The sequence below is a fragment of the Tachysurus fulvidraco genome, chromosome 24, assembly GCF_022655615.1.
Source record: "Tachysurus fulvidraco isolate hzauxx_2018 chromosome 24, HZAU_PFXX_2.0, whole genome shotgun sequence".
NCBI classification, from domain to species: Eukaryota; Metazoa; Chordata; class Actinopteri; order Siluriformes; family Bagridae; genus Tachysurus; species Tachysurus fulvidraco.
This window is the reverse complement of record NC_062541.1, coordinates 4,259,543-4,277,455: the sequence shown is the minus strand read 5'-3', so window position 1 is coordinate 4,277,455 and position 17,913 is coordinate 4,259,543. Positions and strand designations below refer to the sequence as shown.

Sequence of the window (17,913 nt, the reverse complement as noted above, 5' to 3'; positions counted from 1 at the left end):
ATGACACTGTTGTGGTGGGCCTGATCTCCAACAACGACGAGACGGCCTACCTACAGGAGACTAAAAACCTGGAGAGATGGTGCCAGGAGAGCAATCTTCTCCTGAACGTCAGCAAGACTAAAGAGTTGATAGTGGACTTCAGCACAAAGAAGGAGCGGTCATACCAACCACTAAACATCAACGGGACCCCAGTGGAGAGAGTTTCCGTTACTTAGGTGTTCACATCACACAGGACCTGTCTTGTTCCTGTCACATTAACACCCTGGTGAAGAAGGCCCGGCAGCATCTGTACCATCTGATACGCTTGAGGGACTTCAGATTACCCTCTCAGGTGCTAAAGACCTTCTACACCTGCACCATCAAGAGCGTCCTGATGGGTAGCATCACTTCCTGGTTCGGGAACAGCACCATGCAGGACAGGCGAGCCCTCCAGAGGGTGGTGCTGTCAGCTAAACTTACCATCCACACTGAGCTCCCTGACCTGCAGGACATCTATAGCATGCGGTGCCGGACCAGAGCCAGGAAGATTGAAAAAGATCTCAGCCATCCCAACAATGGACTCTTTTCTTCGCGTTCCCTGAATGCAAACACAGAGAGGATGAGGAGAAGCTTCTTTATCACAGGCCATTCGGAGTTTAAACTAGGAGACACCCAGGATCTAGCACTGGACCTCTCTCTCCATCCCCACTGTTCTATGCACCCCCCTCCTTTTGCAATGACACTTTAATTCTGGACTGTCACTATCACTTTAACTCTGGACTGGCAAAGCACGGTGCCACTTTATACACTTTATACACTCCTCATACTATTTACACACCATACTGCACCTGGACATTCTATGGACACTTTAACTCTGGACTTGCACAGCACAGTGCCACTTTATACACTATTTACACACCATACTGCACCTGGACACTTTAAGGACAATCTTCAAATACCATACACATCTATGTATATGCATACTATGCATACGTATGTATATACATTATTTCTTCATCTATATTTTCATATTTTTATATAGTTTTCTTATATAGTTTATACTTGTTATTATTTTATTCTTATTTTATTTCTTGCTTTTTTTATACTTTTTATATATCTTTTTTTATTCGTATACCGGACAGTTGCATAAAGCATTTCACTGCATATCGTACCCTATATGTATGTGTATGTGACAAATAAAATTTGATTTGATTTGATTTGATTGTATTAGGAAAGTACCATATAAAACAAAGTGGGCCCTTTTTAAACCAAATCTGTCCCATTTTATAAATGATTTCAAGTTAAACAGTAATCTTTTGAAAAAGTAAAAAACAAAAAAGCTCAGAATGTGATATTTTAAAATAATTCAATTTTTTGTAACTTTTTCCTTTCTTTTCTGGTAGCCAATGTGACTGATACCTCTTGTTGTATGGCACTTGTTGTATGGCATTAATCAAAAAAACAAACAAAAAACAGACAAACAAACAAAAAAAAACCATGACTGCTTCGTTATCTGATTCAAAGGTTTAAAATCGTGCGCGACACGCGGCGGCGTGCTCTCCTATGTTGTATTGGAATATTGCGTTACACTGAATCTATTACAGTATAGCGAGTTTAGGAGAGCTTATTGTTGCAAGTTGTCAATGGAGCCTGTTACAAAAAGATCGCGTTCTGAAATGTGGACAAGAAATCAAGAAATTATGATGAAAATAAGTATTATTAATACTTCAGTAAAGTTCATTAAATCTATTCTGTTGTTAGTGTGGTCTTTAAACTTATGAACTGTGTATGGACTGAAAAAGGTGGTACACGAGGAAGCAATTTGACAACAATGCAGTAAGTAATTTAGGTGTGCTCGTTAAGATACCAGCAGACAAGCTAATCCAGCACAAATTAGTGCATAAAAGGTCACCAAAATGTGGGGGGCACGGTGGCTTAGTGGTTAGCACGTTCGCCTCACACCTCCAGGGTTGGGGGTTCGATTCCCGCCTCCCCTTGTGTGTGTGGAGTTTGCATGTTCTCCCCGTGCCTCGGGGGTTTCCTCCGGGTACTCCGGTTTCCTCCCCCGGTCCAAAGACATGCATGGTAGGTTGATTGGCATCTCTGGAAAATTGTCCGTAGTGTGTGAGTGTGTGAGTGAATGAGAGTGTGTGTGTGCCCTGCGATGGGTTGGCACTCCGTCCAGGGTGTATCCTGCCTCGATGCCCGATGACGCCTGAGATAGGCACAGGCTCCCCGTGACCCGAGGTAGTTCGGATAAGCGGTAGAAAATGAATGAATGAATGAAGGTCACCAAAATGAAGTATTTGAACCTCATAATTAAATACAAAATGAGGAGAAAAACTGCAAAAAGGTCCACTTTTTGAAAAAAAAAAAAAGAACCCCCCTTTCAAAAGGCTGGCTATGGACCTGTGATGGAAACAAGAAAGGTGGAGTACTACTGCCAATGCAACCATTGAGGTTCAGAGCTACCTGAGTGAACCCAACATCCCCTGCTCTGAAAATCCACTTCAGATTTGGCACAAGCACAAGCACATTTACCCCCATTTATACTGTACATGCTGGCCCTGAGCTTTTTGTGTTGTCCTGCCTCTTCTGTGCCCCTGTGAATGGTATTTTCTAAGGCTGGCAAAGTGGTCAGCAAGAAGAGAAATAGGCTCAGCCCCAGCACTGTGGAGAAAATCCTGTTCCTAAATAAAAATCAAAGTTACCCATAAATCACTACAATTAATTCCCCCAAGCTTATAGCAACATTCATTTCCATCCCACTATGTATGCATTTCTTTATGCAATATCACTCTCATTTTCATCTATCATTTACACTTTAAGAATCACTCATTCAAGAACACTTACAATGTCCATTTCACGAGTTCACACTTACAAATAAGACTGTGTGTCTATATAGTCATGCTGAAGAGGTGGACACCTGATTGCTGACTGCTGATTGTTAATAAAACATAATTAAGCACATAACATCCATCTAGCCTACAGTACAGTTTGTAATGCAGATTTATAATTGTGTAAAAGTGTGTCTGCACTTATGTACCTTCAACATTCATGAGTTTGATTTTTTTTTTCTAAAAACAGTCAAAATGTCCACATTAACCATACAAAAAGTTATCTTTACTACATTATTGTTTGGAGTTACCATGCATATGCAATGGAACATGCTTTGGTCATGTTAATATACATTTTTAATATATTGATTCATTTATTTATTAATCTATCCTTAATTTGTCAACCCATTCATTTTTGCTTCTAAAATTAATACGTTGTTTGGCTGTGGAACATTCTGTGATAGCGTTTCCACCATCAGAGGTCCTCATCAAGCTCTGATTTGAAAAGCTTCGAGTAATGAACCTTTTTCTGATACAATTGGTTGAAAGCTTCACTGCTTCAAGAAAGCTTTACTTAGCCATCACTAGTTTCCACCAAAAAGAACCGGGTGCTGGTTCAGAGCTAGTGCTGGTGCTGGTTTGAATTCATTATCAAAAGCGCTAGCAGTAACCCCGCCTCCAGCCCCGCCCCCAGTTCCTGACGCAAGCGGTTCTTTAGACCACTTTCGGTGCTACTAAAAAAATAAATAAATAAATAAATAGATAGATAAAAAATGTTTCCCTGCTACTTAAGAACCACTTTTTCTGGTTCAGAGCTGGTGCTTTGGTTGTCAAAAAAGCAAGAATTGATTTTAAATTAGGCTCTGGCTCCGAACCAGCACTCAAACTGCCTTGATGGAAAAAGGCAGTCATTTGTACAGTGTAACCTGTACAGGGTAAAGTGTGTAGAATCAATCTCGAATGTCATGTATGTGAGAAGATTTTTTTCATTACACAATATACCAGTATTTGTTTTTTATCATATTCCTCTCCAGAAAACACAGCTATTCAATACACAGTAAATATTTAAGCATTACATAGACAATTGTTCGTGTTTAATAGAAAATAAGCAGATGTGTACTTTTTAACATAATAGACCTTTATTATTTATTTATTTGTGTAGCTGCTAGTCACTGCATTTGGCCCTTATCCAGAGATACATTTATCTCATTTGTACAACTGAGCAATTGGTTAAGGCGGTGGCTTGGTGGTCCTGGTATTCAAACTTACAAGCTTTTGATCAGTAGTTCAACAACATACTGCAACCATACAGAATAATGCTTACGTTCCTCCTTTGTCGCTTTCTTACATGGTTTGTATATGCTGGTAAATGCTGTAAAAACAACAACAACAACAACAACAATGTTGCTAAAGCAGTACAATTTAGACCAACTCATGATTCAGCAGTGTCATCAGTTGCTGAAGTTTCAAAGGGTTATTTCTAGTGTAACCTGTACAGGGCAAAGCTTCCCCATTGTTGTTTTTAAACGAACAAACCACAAGGGCATAGGGTTTAGTAAACATATAACTTAAATTAAAATTTTAAACAGATAAATTTGTGTTTTAGCTTAATTAACCAAAATAAGTAATCATTGATATTGTGAATCCTTCACATGTATGGACAGAGTTAACAGAGATAACATGGTAGTCTTCAGGGAAACTGTTTTTTCATACAAATTTCACGTGCATAAAGTTTTCCTGTAATGCAGCAAAATTTCTAGTTAAATAGTGGAACTGGTTTAGCTGAAACTATCAAACAAATGAATACAGTTTAATAGATTTAATTATAGGTGTCTCCAGGATCATTACTGGATCAGAAAAAAACTTTAGTAAGCAAATGAAGAGCTGAGGCCTGTTGGTGTGTATGAGTGGACATAAATCACGATGTGAAAAAAATACCTCAAGCTCCAAAGGGTTTTTAGATGATGAGCAGCTCCAATTTCAAATTAACTTTGACGATTCTTAATCATTAGCAACATTAATAACTATAATACCTCCTTAGAATACAATCCCAAGATACAACCTCCTGATCTTCCCCTCTGATACCTTTATTGTTATTACTTTCTACAATAATAAAAAAAATAGATGCAAATTTTCCTAAACAAATTTACGTTTACTTAATTAACTGATTAATAGATTCCTAGTTCTTTGTAGATCATTGACAGTTCTTTGTAGTTCTTTATGTCATTGGTGTTACGAAACGTTTCAAAACTCCAATGACTGCCACTAGTGGGAGTGTTGATCTCAAAGTGAACCAATGAACCACTGTCTACTATGGTTTTCACTGATTTCGGGTAAGTTTTATTATGAATGTTAATAAAAATGGAATGTGTCTATTTTGTTTGTGCTGATCCATGATCAGCGCTCTCTTCAGGATGCACCTGATGTGAAATCCTGATATTTTATTGTATAAAACCAACCCAACCAAGGCCATATGTTGTGGGTTACTGAGTTGGCAGAAAAAGTGGATAATTTAGCATTTGAAGAATATTGTATAATAAATGGAGGAAAAAGACCAAAGTGAGTTGCTTGTGAACATTTAAAGAATTTGGAAAATAACGTTGTGAGATGCTATGTGATCAACATTGCTGAATGCAAAGGAGAGGAAAACCTATGGGAACTCTTGAACGATAAGATAAGCAAGACACAAATGGCCCACAGTGTCACTACAGATGCAACAGTTGAAATACAGGAATACATAAACACACCTTAAATTAACTGAACAAGCGATCCACTGGAAATTTGGGCAAAACATCAAACTTTCTTCCCTCATCACCTTCAACTTGCCAAAAAAAACCTGTCAATACCAGCTACATCTGTGCCATGTGAATGAGTTTTTTATAAAGTAGGAGACGTTCTGTGCAAGAAAAGATATTGTTTGTGCTAAAACTCTTTAAAAATGAAACTTAATTAAACCTAAAAATCCATAATGATATGTATAAGAGCCATTTGTCTTTGTAAAGGTGTCCACTAGGGGTCACCTTTCTATTAATGAGTGTATATAGGTGGAGGAAGGTGCACAAGTGTAGACTTAGCTGCTTACAATATGTCTTGTTTTTATTTGTCACAGATTTATTTTTGTAAAACATAAGTTCACTTTCACACACAGGTTTATAAAGCTTAAAATAAAAATCCAACATATCATCCTCTCAGTGTCTCCCTGGGTTATAACATTACACCTTCACCTTGCATGTGTTTTATAGGCAGCTATCATGACGAACACAAATCTAGCCATGTGGTTCACAGTCTAGTGACTTCTGTGCTGGTCCCAAGCCCGAATAAATAGAGAAGGTTGCGTCAGGAAGGGCATCCGGCATAAAACATTGACAAATTTAACCATGCGAATCGCCAGTACGAATTTCATACAAGATCGGTCGAGGCCCGGGTTAACAACGACCGCCATCTGTGCCGGTGAAAATTGGGCTACTGTTGGTCGAAGAAGTAGAGGAGGGAGGACAGAGCACAGACAGAGAGAGAAGAGGAAATGTAAGCATGTAGGACTGAGAATAGGAACTCTGAATGTTGGTACTATGACAGGGAAAGGTAGAGAGCTGGCTGATATGATGGAGAGAAGGAAGGTGGATATACTGTGTGTACAGAAGTCCAAGTGGAAGGGTAGCAAGGCTTGTAGTACAGGAGCAGGATTCAAGCTGTTTTATTATGGTGTTGATAGTAAGAGAAATAGGGTAGGTGTGATCCTGAAGCAGGAGTTTGTTTGGAATGTTCTGGATGTGAAGAGAGTGTCAGACTCATCACCCTGTGATCAGGGAGACAGAGAGAAAAGTGCTGGGTGTGTCATCTGGAAGGAGGAAAGGATATAAGGAGACTTGGTGGTGGAATGAGGAAGTTCAGGATAGTATCCAGAGGAAGAGATTAGCTAAGAAGAAGTGGGATATGGACAGGACTGAAGAGAATAGACAGGAGTACAAGGAGTTACAGTGCAGAGTGAAGAGGGAGGTGTCTAAGGCCAAGCAGAAGGCATATGACAAGTTGTACACTAGGTTAGATACTAGAGAAGGAGAGAAGGACTTGTACAGGTTAGCTAGGCAGAGGGATCGAGATGGGAAGGATGTGCAGCAAAGTTAGAATTATTAAGGATAGAGATGGAAGAGTGCTCACAAGTGAGGAGAGTATATAGAACAGATGGAAGGAATACTTTGAAGAGCTGATGAATGAGGAAAATGAGAGGGGAAAAGGAGTAGAAGGGGTGAACTCGGTGGAACAGTAAGTAGACAAGATTAGAAAGGATGAAGTCAGAAAGGCTTTGTAGAGGATGAAAAGTGGAAAGGCAGTTGCCGCTGACGACATCCCGGAAGAGGTCTGGAAGTGTCTAGGAGAGGCAGCAGTGGAATTTTTAACTAGTTTGTTCAACAGGGTTTTAGAGAGTGAGAGGATGCCTGAGGAATGGAGAAGAAGTGTGTTAGTGGCGATCTTTAAGAATAAGGATGATGTGCAGAGTTGCAGCAACTATAGGGGGATAAAGTTGATGAGCCATACAATGAAGCTGTGGGAAGCTAGGTTAAGGAAGGTGGTGGAAATCTGTGATCAGCAGTATGGCTTCATGCCCAGAAAGAGCACAACAGATACAATTTTTGCTTTGAGAATGTTGATGGAGAAGTATAGGGATGGTCAGAGGGAGTTGCACTGTGTGTTTGTAGACTTGGAGAAAGCGTATGACAGGGTGCCAAGAGAAGAGCTGTGGTACTGTATGAGGAAGTCAGGAGTAGCAGAGAAGTATGTTAGAGTGGTGCAGGACATGTATGAGAGGAGCAGGACAGTGGTGAGGTGTGCTGTAGGTCAGACAGAGGAGTTCAAAGTGGAGGTGGGACTGCATCAGGGTTCGGCACTGAGCCCCTTCCTGTTTGCTATAGTGATGGACCAGTTGTCAGAGGAGGTCAGACAGGATTCTCCTTGGATGATGATGTTTGCAGATGACATTATGATCTGTAGTGAGAGCAGGGAGCAGGTAGAGGAAAACCTGGAGAGGTTGAGGTTTGCGCTGGAGAGAGGAATGAAAGTCAGTTGTAGTAAGACTGAGTACATGTGTGTGAATGAAAGGGAGGGAAGTGGAACAGTAAGGTTACAGTGTGAAGAGGTGAAGAAGGTACAGGAGTTTAAGTACTTGGGGTCAACAGTCCGGAGTAATGGAGAGAGTGGAAAGAAGTAAAGAAACAAGTGCAGGCAGGTTGGAGTGGGTGGAGAAAGGTGTCAGTAGTTCTGTGTGATAGGAAAATACAGGACAGTGGTGAGACCGGCCATGCTGTATGGCTTAGAGACAGTGTCACTGAAGAAGAGACAGGAGTCAGAGCTAGAGGTAGCCAAGCTGAAGATGTTGAGATTCTCTTTGGGAGTGACAAGGTTGGACAGGATTAGGAACGAGTACATCAGAGGGACAGCTCATGTTGGTTTGGACATGTTCAGAGGAGGGAGAGTAGGTTTATTGGTAGGAGAATGTTGGACATGGAGCTGCCAGGAAGGAGGCAAAGAGGAAGGCCAAAGAGGAGGTATATGGATGTAATTAATGAGGATATGAAGCTAGTGGGTGCAAGTGTTGAGGATGCAGAAGATAGGGATAGGTGGAGAGAGATGATTCGCTGTGGCGACCCCTGAAGGGAAAAGCCAAAAGAAGAAGATCATGACGAACACATGTAAGACTAATTAAAAAAGTAGAGTTGGGAATTGCATGTAAATGGTCTTCATAAAAAACATAACTTAAACAATAATATTTAATATTATTTAATGATTTGCAAATTGTATTAAAAATATTACACTGCACTAGTTTTGTAAAAGGTGTCATTGTAACATCGGCCATACATTCATCCGACCTCAAGAGGGCGCCATCGCCCGAGTATTGACTTTGCTCTTCCTCTCTATCTACTTCCTGTAGCCAACTGTTAAAAGCCATGATCTGAAGTGTTTAACATGTTGTGAAGTACTGCCAGCTTACCACTGTCTGTACCGAGCATTTTCTTACATTCTGCTTTTTTTTTTTGCCACTTGTATTATTTCTTCCTGTTCTAGACCTTGTTATTTGGATTACGATTTGAGTTGTTTGCTTTACAGAATTTCTACCTGTTATTGAACCACTTCCTGTTTCTCTGACCACGATTTTCAGCCTACCCCTTTGTTTGTACTCTAACCCACAACCGAGTCAGTCTCCATTACAGTCATTATGTTTGGGCCTAGATCTCCTTGCCTTTGCACAATATTGACCAATGTCAAAAAAATTTATGGCAGCAGATTTTAAATCTTCTATAACTGGGTTCTTTCTGTGTTATATCATGCCTTGCTTGGCGGTTTTGCTTGCAGAGTCTCTTTAGTAAGCGGTGCTGCATACGTGGAAATAAGGATTGCATGGAGAATCACTCAGTTCCATGGCATGCTCTTTATTTAAAACAATTTTCTTTTTTAATCCTCGTTAATGAAATTAAATCTTTAGTTTGGTGATCGTATAGTGAATAATGTATGTGTGTGTGTGTGTGTGTGTGTGTGTGTGTGTGTGTGTTACATCCTTTATCTCACTCTCTTGTCACATATTAAAAACAGCTACTTTAATTAAACTTTTCAATTCTAATTTACTCAGTGGTATGTTTAGTTCAATTCAATTTAATTCAAATGTATTTCTTTACAGAACGCAAGTAACATAATACAAAAAATATTATCCGAAGATTAATATTATACAAAAATTAACATTAGACTTATATTTATGTGTTTGTATTTATCACCAATGAACAAGCCTGAGGTGTGGTGAGGACAAACTCCCTCGGATGAAAGAAGTAGAAACCTTGAGAGGAACCAGACTCAAAAGGGAACCTCATCCTTGTTTTATATGAATTGTAGTACGCTTAAGCATCTGTTTAGCTATCCACCTCCTCATTTCCCCCCACTCATAGCTTGAAGTTTCTGCTTTCCAGAATGTATGATAATTGAGACATAACCATTCTTCCCATTTTGCCCATATTTGACGTTAATGCTATGGGTCTATTGGTAGTTGTAATAGAGCAATCTTTTCCAGGCTTAGCAATTAGTACCACTATTCATTGTTTTCAAACAGATGAAAGTTTCTCTAATTTCCACACTTCAGTATTGAGTCTTATTAATTAATAATATTAAGTGCATGCATGATCATAACACACTTTTTCCCAGGGAAGTATATTTTTAGTTCTTACAAGGTAAATATAGAATCCGTTGAACATTCAGAAGACCTTTTTTGAACTAAGACATTTGTTCTCTTAGTTTCCTCAAATCTTTAAAAAAAATAAAATGAAAGTCAGACATAACGTTTCAACCATGCTTCAACGGAATTATTTAACAAAAATAAACTCATGGAACAGGCCTAGACAAAAATGATGATACCCCTAGCAAAGACTGAAAATAATGTGACCAAAGGGACATTCAAGGTGTGTCCACTAATTAGCATCACAGGCCTCTACAATTTTGTAATCAGTCAGTGGGCCTATATATAGGGCTCCAGGTAGTCACTATGTTGTCTGGTGACATGGTATGTACTGTTCCACACTCAACATGGACCAGAGGAAGTGAAGGAAAGAGTTGTCTCAGAAGATTAGAAAGACAATTATAGACAAGAATGATAAAGGTAAAGGCTATAAGACCATCTCCATGCAGCTAGATGTTCCTGTAAATACAGTTGCATGTAATATTCAGAAATTTAAGATCCATGGGACTGTAGCCGACCTCCCTGGACGTGGCCGCAGGAGGAAAATTGATGACAAATCAAAGAGACGGGTAATCCAAATGGTAAAAAAGTTCCCAGAAAGACTTCTAATGAGATCCAAGGTGAACTTCATGCTCAAGGAACATCAGTGTCAGATCGCACCATTTGTCGTTGTTTGAGCCAAAGTGGACTACTTGGGAGACGACCAAGGAGGACACAAATCATAAAAAAGCTAGACTGGAATATGTCAAACTACATGTCGACAAGCTACAAAGCTTCTGGGAGAATGTCCTATGGACAGATTAGACAAAATGGAACTTTTTGCCAAGGCACATCAGCTCTATGTTCACGGCGACACCTCCCTCTCAGACGCGTTGAACGATTTCTACGCTCGGTTCAAGGAACAGAACAACGTAACGCCAAGGAAGACCATCCCTCCCCCCGACGACCAGGTACTCTGTCTATCCACGGCCAACGTGAGCAGATCTCTATGCAGAGTTAACCCACGGAAGGCTGCTGGACCAGGCAACATTCCTGGCAGGGTTCTCAGAGAATGTGCAGAACAGCTAGAGGATGTCTTTACGGACATCTTCAACATTTCCCTGAGCAGCACCATTGTTCCTACGTGCCTCAAAACTGCCACCATTGCTCCTGTCCCAAAGAAGCCTACAGTGTCCTGCCTCAATGACTATCGTCCCGTTGCACTCACACCCATAGTTATGAAGTGCTTCGAGAAGCTCGCCATGAGGCACATCAAGACCCAGCTACCACCCTCACTGGACCCCCTACAGTTCACGTATCATCCAAACCGCACCACAGACGATGCCATTGCCACAGCCCTCCACTTAGCCCTCACCCATCTGGACATTAAAGACACTTATGTATGAATGCTATTCATAGACTTTAGTTCAGCATTCAGTACAATCATCCCTAAGCACCTGATTGGGAAGCTGAGCCTGCTGGGACTAAACTCCTCTCTCTGCAACTGGATCCTGGACTTCCTGAATGGGAGACCTCAGTCAGTCCGGATCGGGAACAGCATCTCCAGCACCACCACACTGAACACTGGAGCTCCTCAAGGCTGCGTGCTCAGTCCACTGCTGTTCACTCTACTGACTCACGACTGTGCAGCAATGCACAGATCGAATCATATTATCAAGTTCGCCGATGACATGACAGTGGTGGGTCTCATCAACAAGAACGACGAGTCAGCATACAGGGAGGAGGTGCAACAACTAACTACCTGGTGTAGAGCCAACAACCTTTCTCTGAATGAGGATAAAACTAAAGAGATGGTTGTGGACTTCAGGAGAGCACAGAGAGCGAACACTCTCCGCTGAACATCGACGGATCATCTGTAGAGATCGTCAAGAGCACCAAGTTTCTTGGTGTTCATCTAGCGGAGAACCTCACCTGGTCACTCAACACCAGCGCCATCATCAAGAGAGCCCAGCAGCGTCTCTACTTCCTACGAAGGCTGAGAAAGGCAATCTCCCTCCCCCCATCCTGACCATGTTCTACAGAGGGACCATTGAGAGCATCCTGAGCAGCTGCATCACTGTCTGGTTCTCGGATCGCAAAAACCTGCAGCGGATAGTGAGGAAAGCGGAGAAGATCATCGGGGTCTCTCTTCCCTTTATCATGGACACTTGCACCACACGCTGCATCTGCAAAGCCAACAGCATTGTGGATGACCCCACACACCTCTCACACACACACTCTTCACCCTCCTGCCGTCTTGAAAGAGGTACCGAAGCATTCGGGCCCTCACGACCAGACTGTGTAACAATTTCTTCCCACAAGCCATCAGGCTCCTTAATAACTGAACTGTACTGTACTGAGCACAACATACACACACATCATCAGGATGGACTGCATAGACCCTCACAAAACACACACACTGACACATCATACTGTTTACATGCTGCTTACAATCCATCAAACTGTTTGCATGCTGTTTACATGGAAAAATGAAGCATATCAAGAAAAGAACACTGTCCCTACTGTGAAACATGGAGGAGGCTCTGTTCTGTTCTGGGGCTGCTTTGCTGCATCTGGCACAGGGTCTTGAATCTTGAGTCTCTAAGGGATTCTAGAGAGAAATGTGCTGGCCAGCGTCAGAAAGCTTGGTCTCAGTCGCAGGTCATGGGTCATGCAACAGGACAATGACCCAAAACACACAGCTGAAAACACCCAAGAATGGCTAAGAGGAAAACTTTGGACTATTCTAAAGTGGCCTTCTATGAGCCCTGATCTCAATCCTATTGAGCATCTTTGGAAGGAGCTGAAACATTCTGTCTGGAAAAGACACCCTTCAAACGGAAAACAACTGGAGCAGTTTGAGGAGTGGGCCAAAATACCTGCTGAGAGGTGCAGAAGTCTCATTGACAGTTACAGGAATCGTCTGATTGCAGTGATTGCCTCAAAAGGTTGTGCAACAAAATATTAAGTTAGGGGTACCATCATTTTTGTCTAGGTCTGTTCCATGAGTTTATTTTTTTTAAATAATTCAGTTGAAGCATGATTGAAAAGCAATGTCTGACTTTCATTGGTTAACATTCATAGAATTTTTATTTATTATTGCTTTTGTCAAATTAAAATTTTGTTCTGTGACCATTGTGAGTTTTTTTTTCTTTCATTGACCAAAGGGTACCAATAATTTTGTCCACGTGTGTATACAGTATGGAGTTCACCAACCCTTCTATCTTCTGACAGAAGAATACAGAACATTTGGATTTTCCTGTGTATCATGTTTCCCTTTCCTCTTGCTTTTCTTATTAGAGAGCTGTAGAGCAGCGTAATTCAGTGATTCAGACTCCTGATCCTGCAATGAGACAGTAGAGACATCAGATATGTACTGTCATATTATATATGTTCTTATCTCATTTGAACAGATGTAGAGTAAGGTCCATTTTACAGTAAAATCCTGGATATGTCAGATTCTTTGGGGAAAGAGAATTTAAGAAACACAAGGCTGTAAAATTTTCACACTTTTTAACCTGTTTTTTTTTTTTTTGTAACAATACCTGAAAACAGTAACAGTTTGTAATGAGTCTGTCTGTGTTTGCCTTGTTTCTGTCTGCTGTCTTGCCCTGCTGTTAATTGTTTTCTCCGCCCATTCATTGGTTACCATGGACACTAATTGAACTCAAGCTTTCCTCCAGGTGTGTTGTCTTTGTCTCTGATTGTCTCCGCTTTGTGATTGGTTCCTCTTTCCTATATCTACTCTGTTTGTTCACTTCCCGGGTGTTAGTCATTGTGGTATGTTGCATGTTTATGTCTCTGTTCCTGGTCTGTGTTCTGCCTTGTGTTCTGCCTTGTGTTCTGCCTTGTGTTCTGCCTTGTGTTCTGCCTTGTGTTCTGCCTTGTGTTCTGCCTTGTGTTCTGCCTTGTGTTCTGCCTTGTGTTCTGCCTTGTGTTCTGCCTTGTGTTCTGCCTTGTGTTCTGCCTTGTGTTCTGCCTTGTGTTCTGCCTTGTGTTCTGCCTTGTGTTCTGCCTTGTGTTCTGCCTTGTGTTCTGCCTTGTGTTCTGCCTTGTGTTCTGCGATTAAATACGTTCAAAACTGCATTTGGATCCTCATTCGCCTTTGTCTAACCGTGACCCAGTTAAAACAATGTTTTGTATGACAACTCTATCCTCTATCTAGTCAAATAAGGTGACTATTAATTTCTAGAAACTTATTTGTTTTATTTGACCCCATCTGTTCTCCTAGTACCATATAATGTGATGTTATTTGCTTTATCACTTGGCCATTTTAATCATGATATGGTGTTCAACAGCTACTTATGGTTATAAAGATATCTACTTTTCCATTACAGAGGTTTTGTGCAAAGCAATGCATGTGTCTACTGATAAAGGCCTGGACTGACTCATATACATTTTTAATATAACAAATTGGAGCCATGTACTTCACTTTATATAGGCTGTGAATGTGCCATATCAAAAAGTAAATGTATATTGGTAATCAAATCAGACCATTAGTCAGAGGTCTGTGTATTTATTTAATGCTTTATTATTTACATTTCAAGACTTCAGACTTACCTCATAAACTTCAGTATTAGCACCTAGAGTAAAATCAGAACGTAAACAAACATGTTGAGGTATTAATTTTTCATTAGAAGGAAGTCTATTGTATATTTATCAGTAAAATCTTACCTGTTAGTTTTTTTCTGTGCTTCAGTATGATGAAGATCAGGATCGTGAGAAGACTCATACTCACTGCACCAAACACTACAGTCAACATGAAGAACACGTTCGAGCAGCTGCAGTCTTGGAGAAAACATATTGAAGAACACATATTAACAATCACTGAATATAAGCAATTTTAATCAAATGAAGCTCCATATGAATTCCTGAGAACACACACACAACAAACCTGTTGCTTTGTTCAAGTCCTTTGTGAGTTTTTCATTTCCCTCTGAAAAATGACATTACTTTTACAATCATTTCAATTAACATTTCAGTACAAATATTTTCTTTGTATAAATTTACCTTTCACTTGTAAATAGACTGATTTACAAAATTTGATTTCAGACAATTTAATAAAGCTGCAGTAATACAGTCCTGTATCAGAGACAGTTACAGCAGTGATGGTGAGAGAGGTTTTCTTGCCATGAACTGACATCCTTATTCTCTCACTTTCATTAAAGAAGTAGCATTTTTGTGTTTCGCCCGATCTTTCAACCTGCTTGCACCCAAGAAGAAGTGGAACTAAATCAACTGTGTGCTTGAACCATGAGATGTAAGCTAGAGTTTCAAAGAAGATGTGATCTGAGAAGTTCTCCTCAATCAAAATAGTGACATTTTCTCCTGGTTTTGCCTCCAAAGTTGAGGAGCAGATAATATCAAAGAACAAAGCTGCAACAAGAAAAACCTCAGTTATTACATATCAGATACAGCTTTAATAGATACCAATCCCACACAAGATCTCAAGAGTTTCTAAAAGGATTTGAAGCTTTTGTTTCATTTTGAAATTAAATAAAATTAATTAAAGTTCATTACAGTAGAATGTAGACTCTCAGTAAGAAATGGCTAAATATAAAAATAGGAGAATAAGAAAACACAGCTTTTGGGAAACTATTAAATATTATACAACAAAAATATTAAAGAATATATATTTTATTTTGTTTTAGCTCAAAAAGTCATGTGGTCAATATTGATACGAATCTAAAGATCCATTTAGTAAACAAATATATTATATACAAAATAATGTTCTTGATTTACTTACTCAGGGCACAAAGAAACAAAGGCATGAGCACAAACAAACCCATCGCAGCTGTGAGTCTGACAAGAGAAGAAAAGGAAACTGTTTATTAAGTGAAAGAAATGATGGTTTATGTCTGAGGGAGAGGGAGGTGTGGTATGTGCTGTAAAGCAATAAAGGGGATCTGAATTTAGTTTTGTTCCTTGTTACACCATGAAATGCGTTATTTAGCTAATGATATAATGAAGAATAAATTTACAAGGTTTCTAGATGAAAAATGGACTTTATATCATTCACTAAATAACCAGTGCAGCATAAAATACAGTACAGTGCAGTACAAATAGACAGACATGCAGATAAATGAATAAGATTTCAAAATTGAATAATTTAAATTGTTTCAAAGCATCGAAAAATACTCCTGTTTCATTGTGTCCATGTCTATGTTGATGGTTGATTGTCTTTGTCATGTCTCACTACACAGTGGTGTTAATATGAAGCTCATATTAAAGTAGACACTCAGGAATTTAAGAATTTGTAGTGTTTCATCAGGATTTCTGTTTTTCTCTATAGTACAAGGGGTGATATATTCATAGAAAGTTTTTATCTTCAAAATAAATAAATAAATAATATCAAACCCATTCCTGAGTCACTTTTATCAGCCAGAAAATTATTCATTTGTTGACACTGATAATTAGATTAATAAAATGGTCATGAGCAGATGGCCTTGAATAACTAGAGAAAACGAGTATGTTCTTATGACAATGGAAATTAGAGCACGTCTGTGTGGTTTTGATGCAGTGTGTTGGGTAGACAGGGTTAACATTAGTGGTAGTATGATGGAAATGTTAGTTTTGTGGTTGGAAAACATTTGAAGAAGTTCCCATGTGTACGACGTTTGACTGTATAAAGGTGACTTAAAGTAAGATGTTCAAAACCAGTCAGTAAAAATTATTGTCTTTACCTTATAACTATATCTATATACTATATATTATATACATGTGTGTTTACATGTTCCTTTAATTATGTTTTTATTTATTTGGGTCTAAGTAATAATTGTCATTTTTACTCACACAAATAACATGACAAAAGAGATGACAAAATTAATTAAATATATGTAGTTAATTTAAATGTACTAAATATAACAGTAAATATGTATACTTTTTTATGTTTTTAACTATTTAATGTCAATTTACTGACATGTTTATGAACATTGTCCTGTTTCATGACTTAAGCTGGTGGACAGATGGCTTTACATTTATTACAAGAAGATACTACAGTCATTCTGAAGTATTTGTGACTATAAATACAGGATAAAAACACAGACAGAAACACAGACAAACAAACAGCTAAACAAGATTTCAGCACTGAATTGTTCCTTAAGCAGGTGACCTTAACTTACTGTCAGCACACTACAGAAAACAGACGTTTTTATGATAACGGAAATGTTAACTTGTGTCAGTGTGGTTACGTTGCAGTGTGTGAGCTGGACAGGGTAAACATTAGTGGTGCAAATGAACTGTTATTTCTGTGGTTGGAAAACCTTTAAAGCACTACATACTACATACACCTGCTTCTAAAATAGACAAATGTATTTAAAAAAAATAACTGTGTTGCATAGTGTGGCTCTTCTGTACATGACGCTGCATACAATACAGGTGACTAAAATAACATGTTAAGTGTCAAGCAATAAAAATGATATCCATCATACTTTAAATATGTATATTACACAATTACTAAACTAAGTATATTTATGTATTAATATATAATTTTATTCTACATTAAATCCACCTTCGAAATATTGACTCCACAAGACCTACAGGGTATCTGAATCCAAGATATTACTCCAAGTTGTGCAGTGCACTTGTTTGTCCAGATCCTTGATCAGATCGAGCTGGGGAAATTGGAGGCCAACAACCTGATCTTAAAACCACTCTTGAGCAACATTTGCAGTCTAACAGGGTGCCTATAGCTCTTTGTTGATCTATGTAGCCCAATGTTGTAGAAACACTGTTTCATTTCACTGTGTACTGTATACTGTAGTACATTGGTTTACTGTATGTTTGTCTGTTGGGGCCCATGGGGCTTATGATCTCATCTAAATCTTCAGCTGGACCCAAAAAAGATTCCAATAAATCGCTTAAACCACCAATTTATGTTTAAAGCATAACTAAATAAATACA

The 17,913-nt window shown here is 39.2% G+C and overlaps 1 protein-coding gene across 1 annotated transcript; it reads right to left on the bottom strand.

Moving 5' to 3' along the window:
- Positions 1-13,119: 13,119 nt before the first annotated feature.
- LOC113652922 lies at positions 13,120-16,005 on the bottom strand. The gene is made up of 6 exons (XM_047807673.1): positions 15,758-16,005; positions 15,022-15,387; positions 14,906-14,947; positions 14,686-14,799; positions 14,572-14,594; positions 13,120-13,354 (listed from the first exon to the last, which is right to left on the bottom strand). Exons 1-6 carry the CDS (start codon positions 15,798-15,800, stop codon positions 13,232-13,234), a joined length of 711 nt encoding a protein of 236 aa, XP_047663629.1. The 5' UTR covers positions 15,801-16,005; the 3' UTR covers positions 13,120-13,231.
- Positions 16,006-17,913: the final 1,908 nt, after the last annotated feature.

Coding starts and splice junctions, on each gene's coding strand:
- LOC113652922 (XM_047807673.1), bottom strand. CDS start 15,800: ATGGGTTTGTTTGTGCTCATGCCTTTGTTTCTTTGTGCCCTGA. Junction 14,800..14,905: donor GGACTTGAACAAAGCAACAG/GTTTGTTGTGTG, acceptor GTTTTCTCCAAG/ACTGCAGCTGCTCGAACGTG. Junction 13,355..14,571: donor CTAATACTGAAGTTTATGAG/GTAAGTCTGAAG, acceptor GTCTCATTGCAG/GATCAGGAGTCTGAATCACT.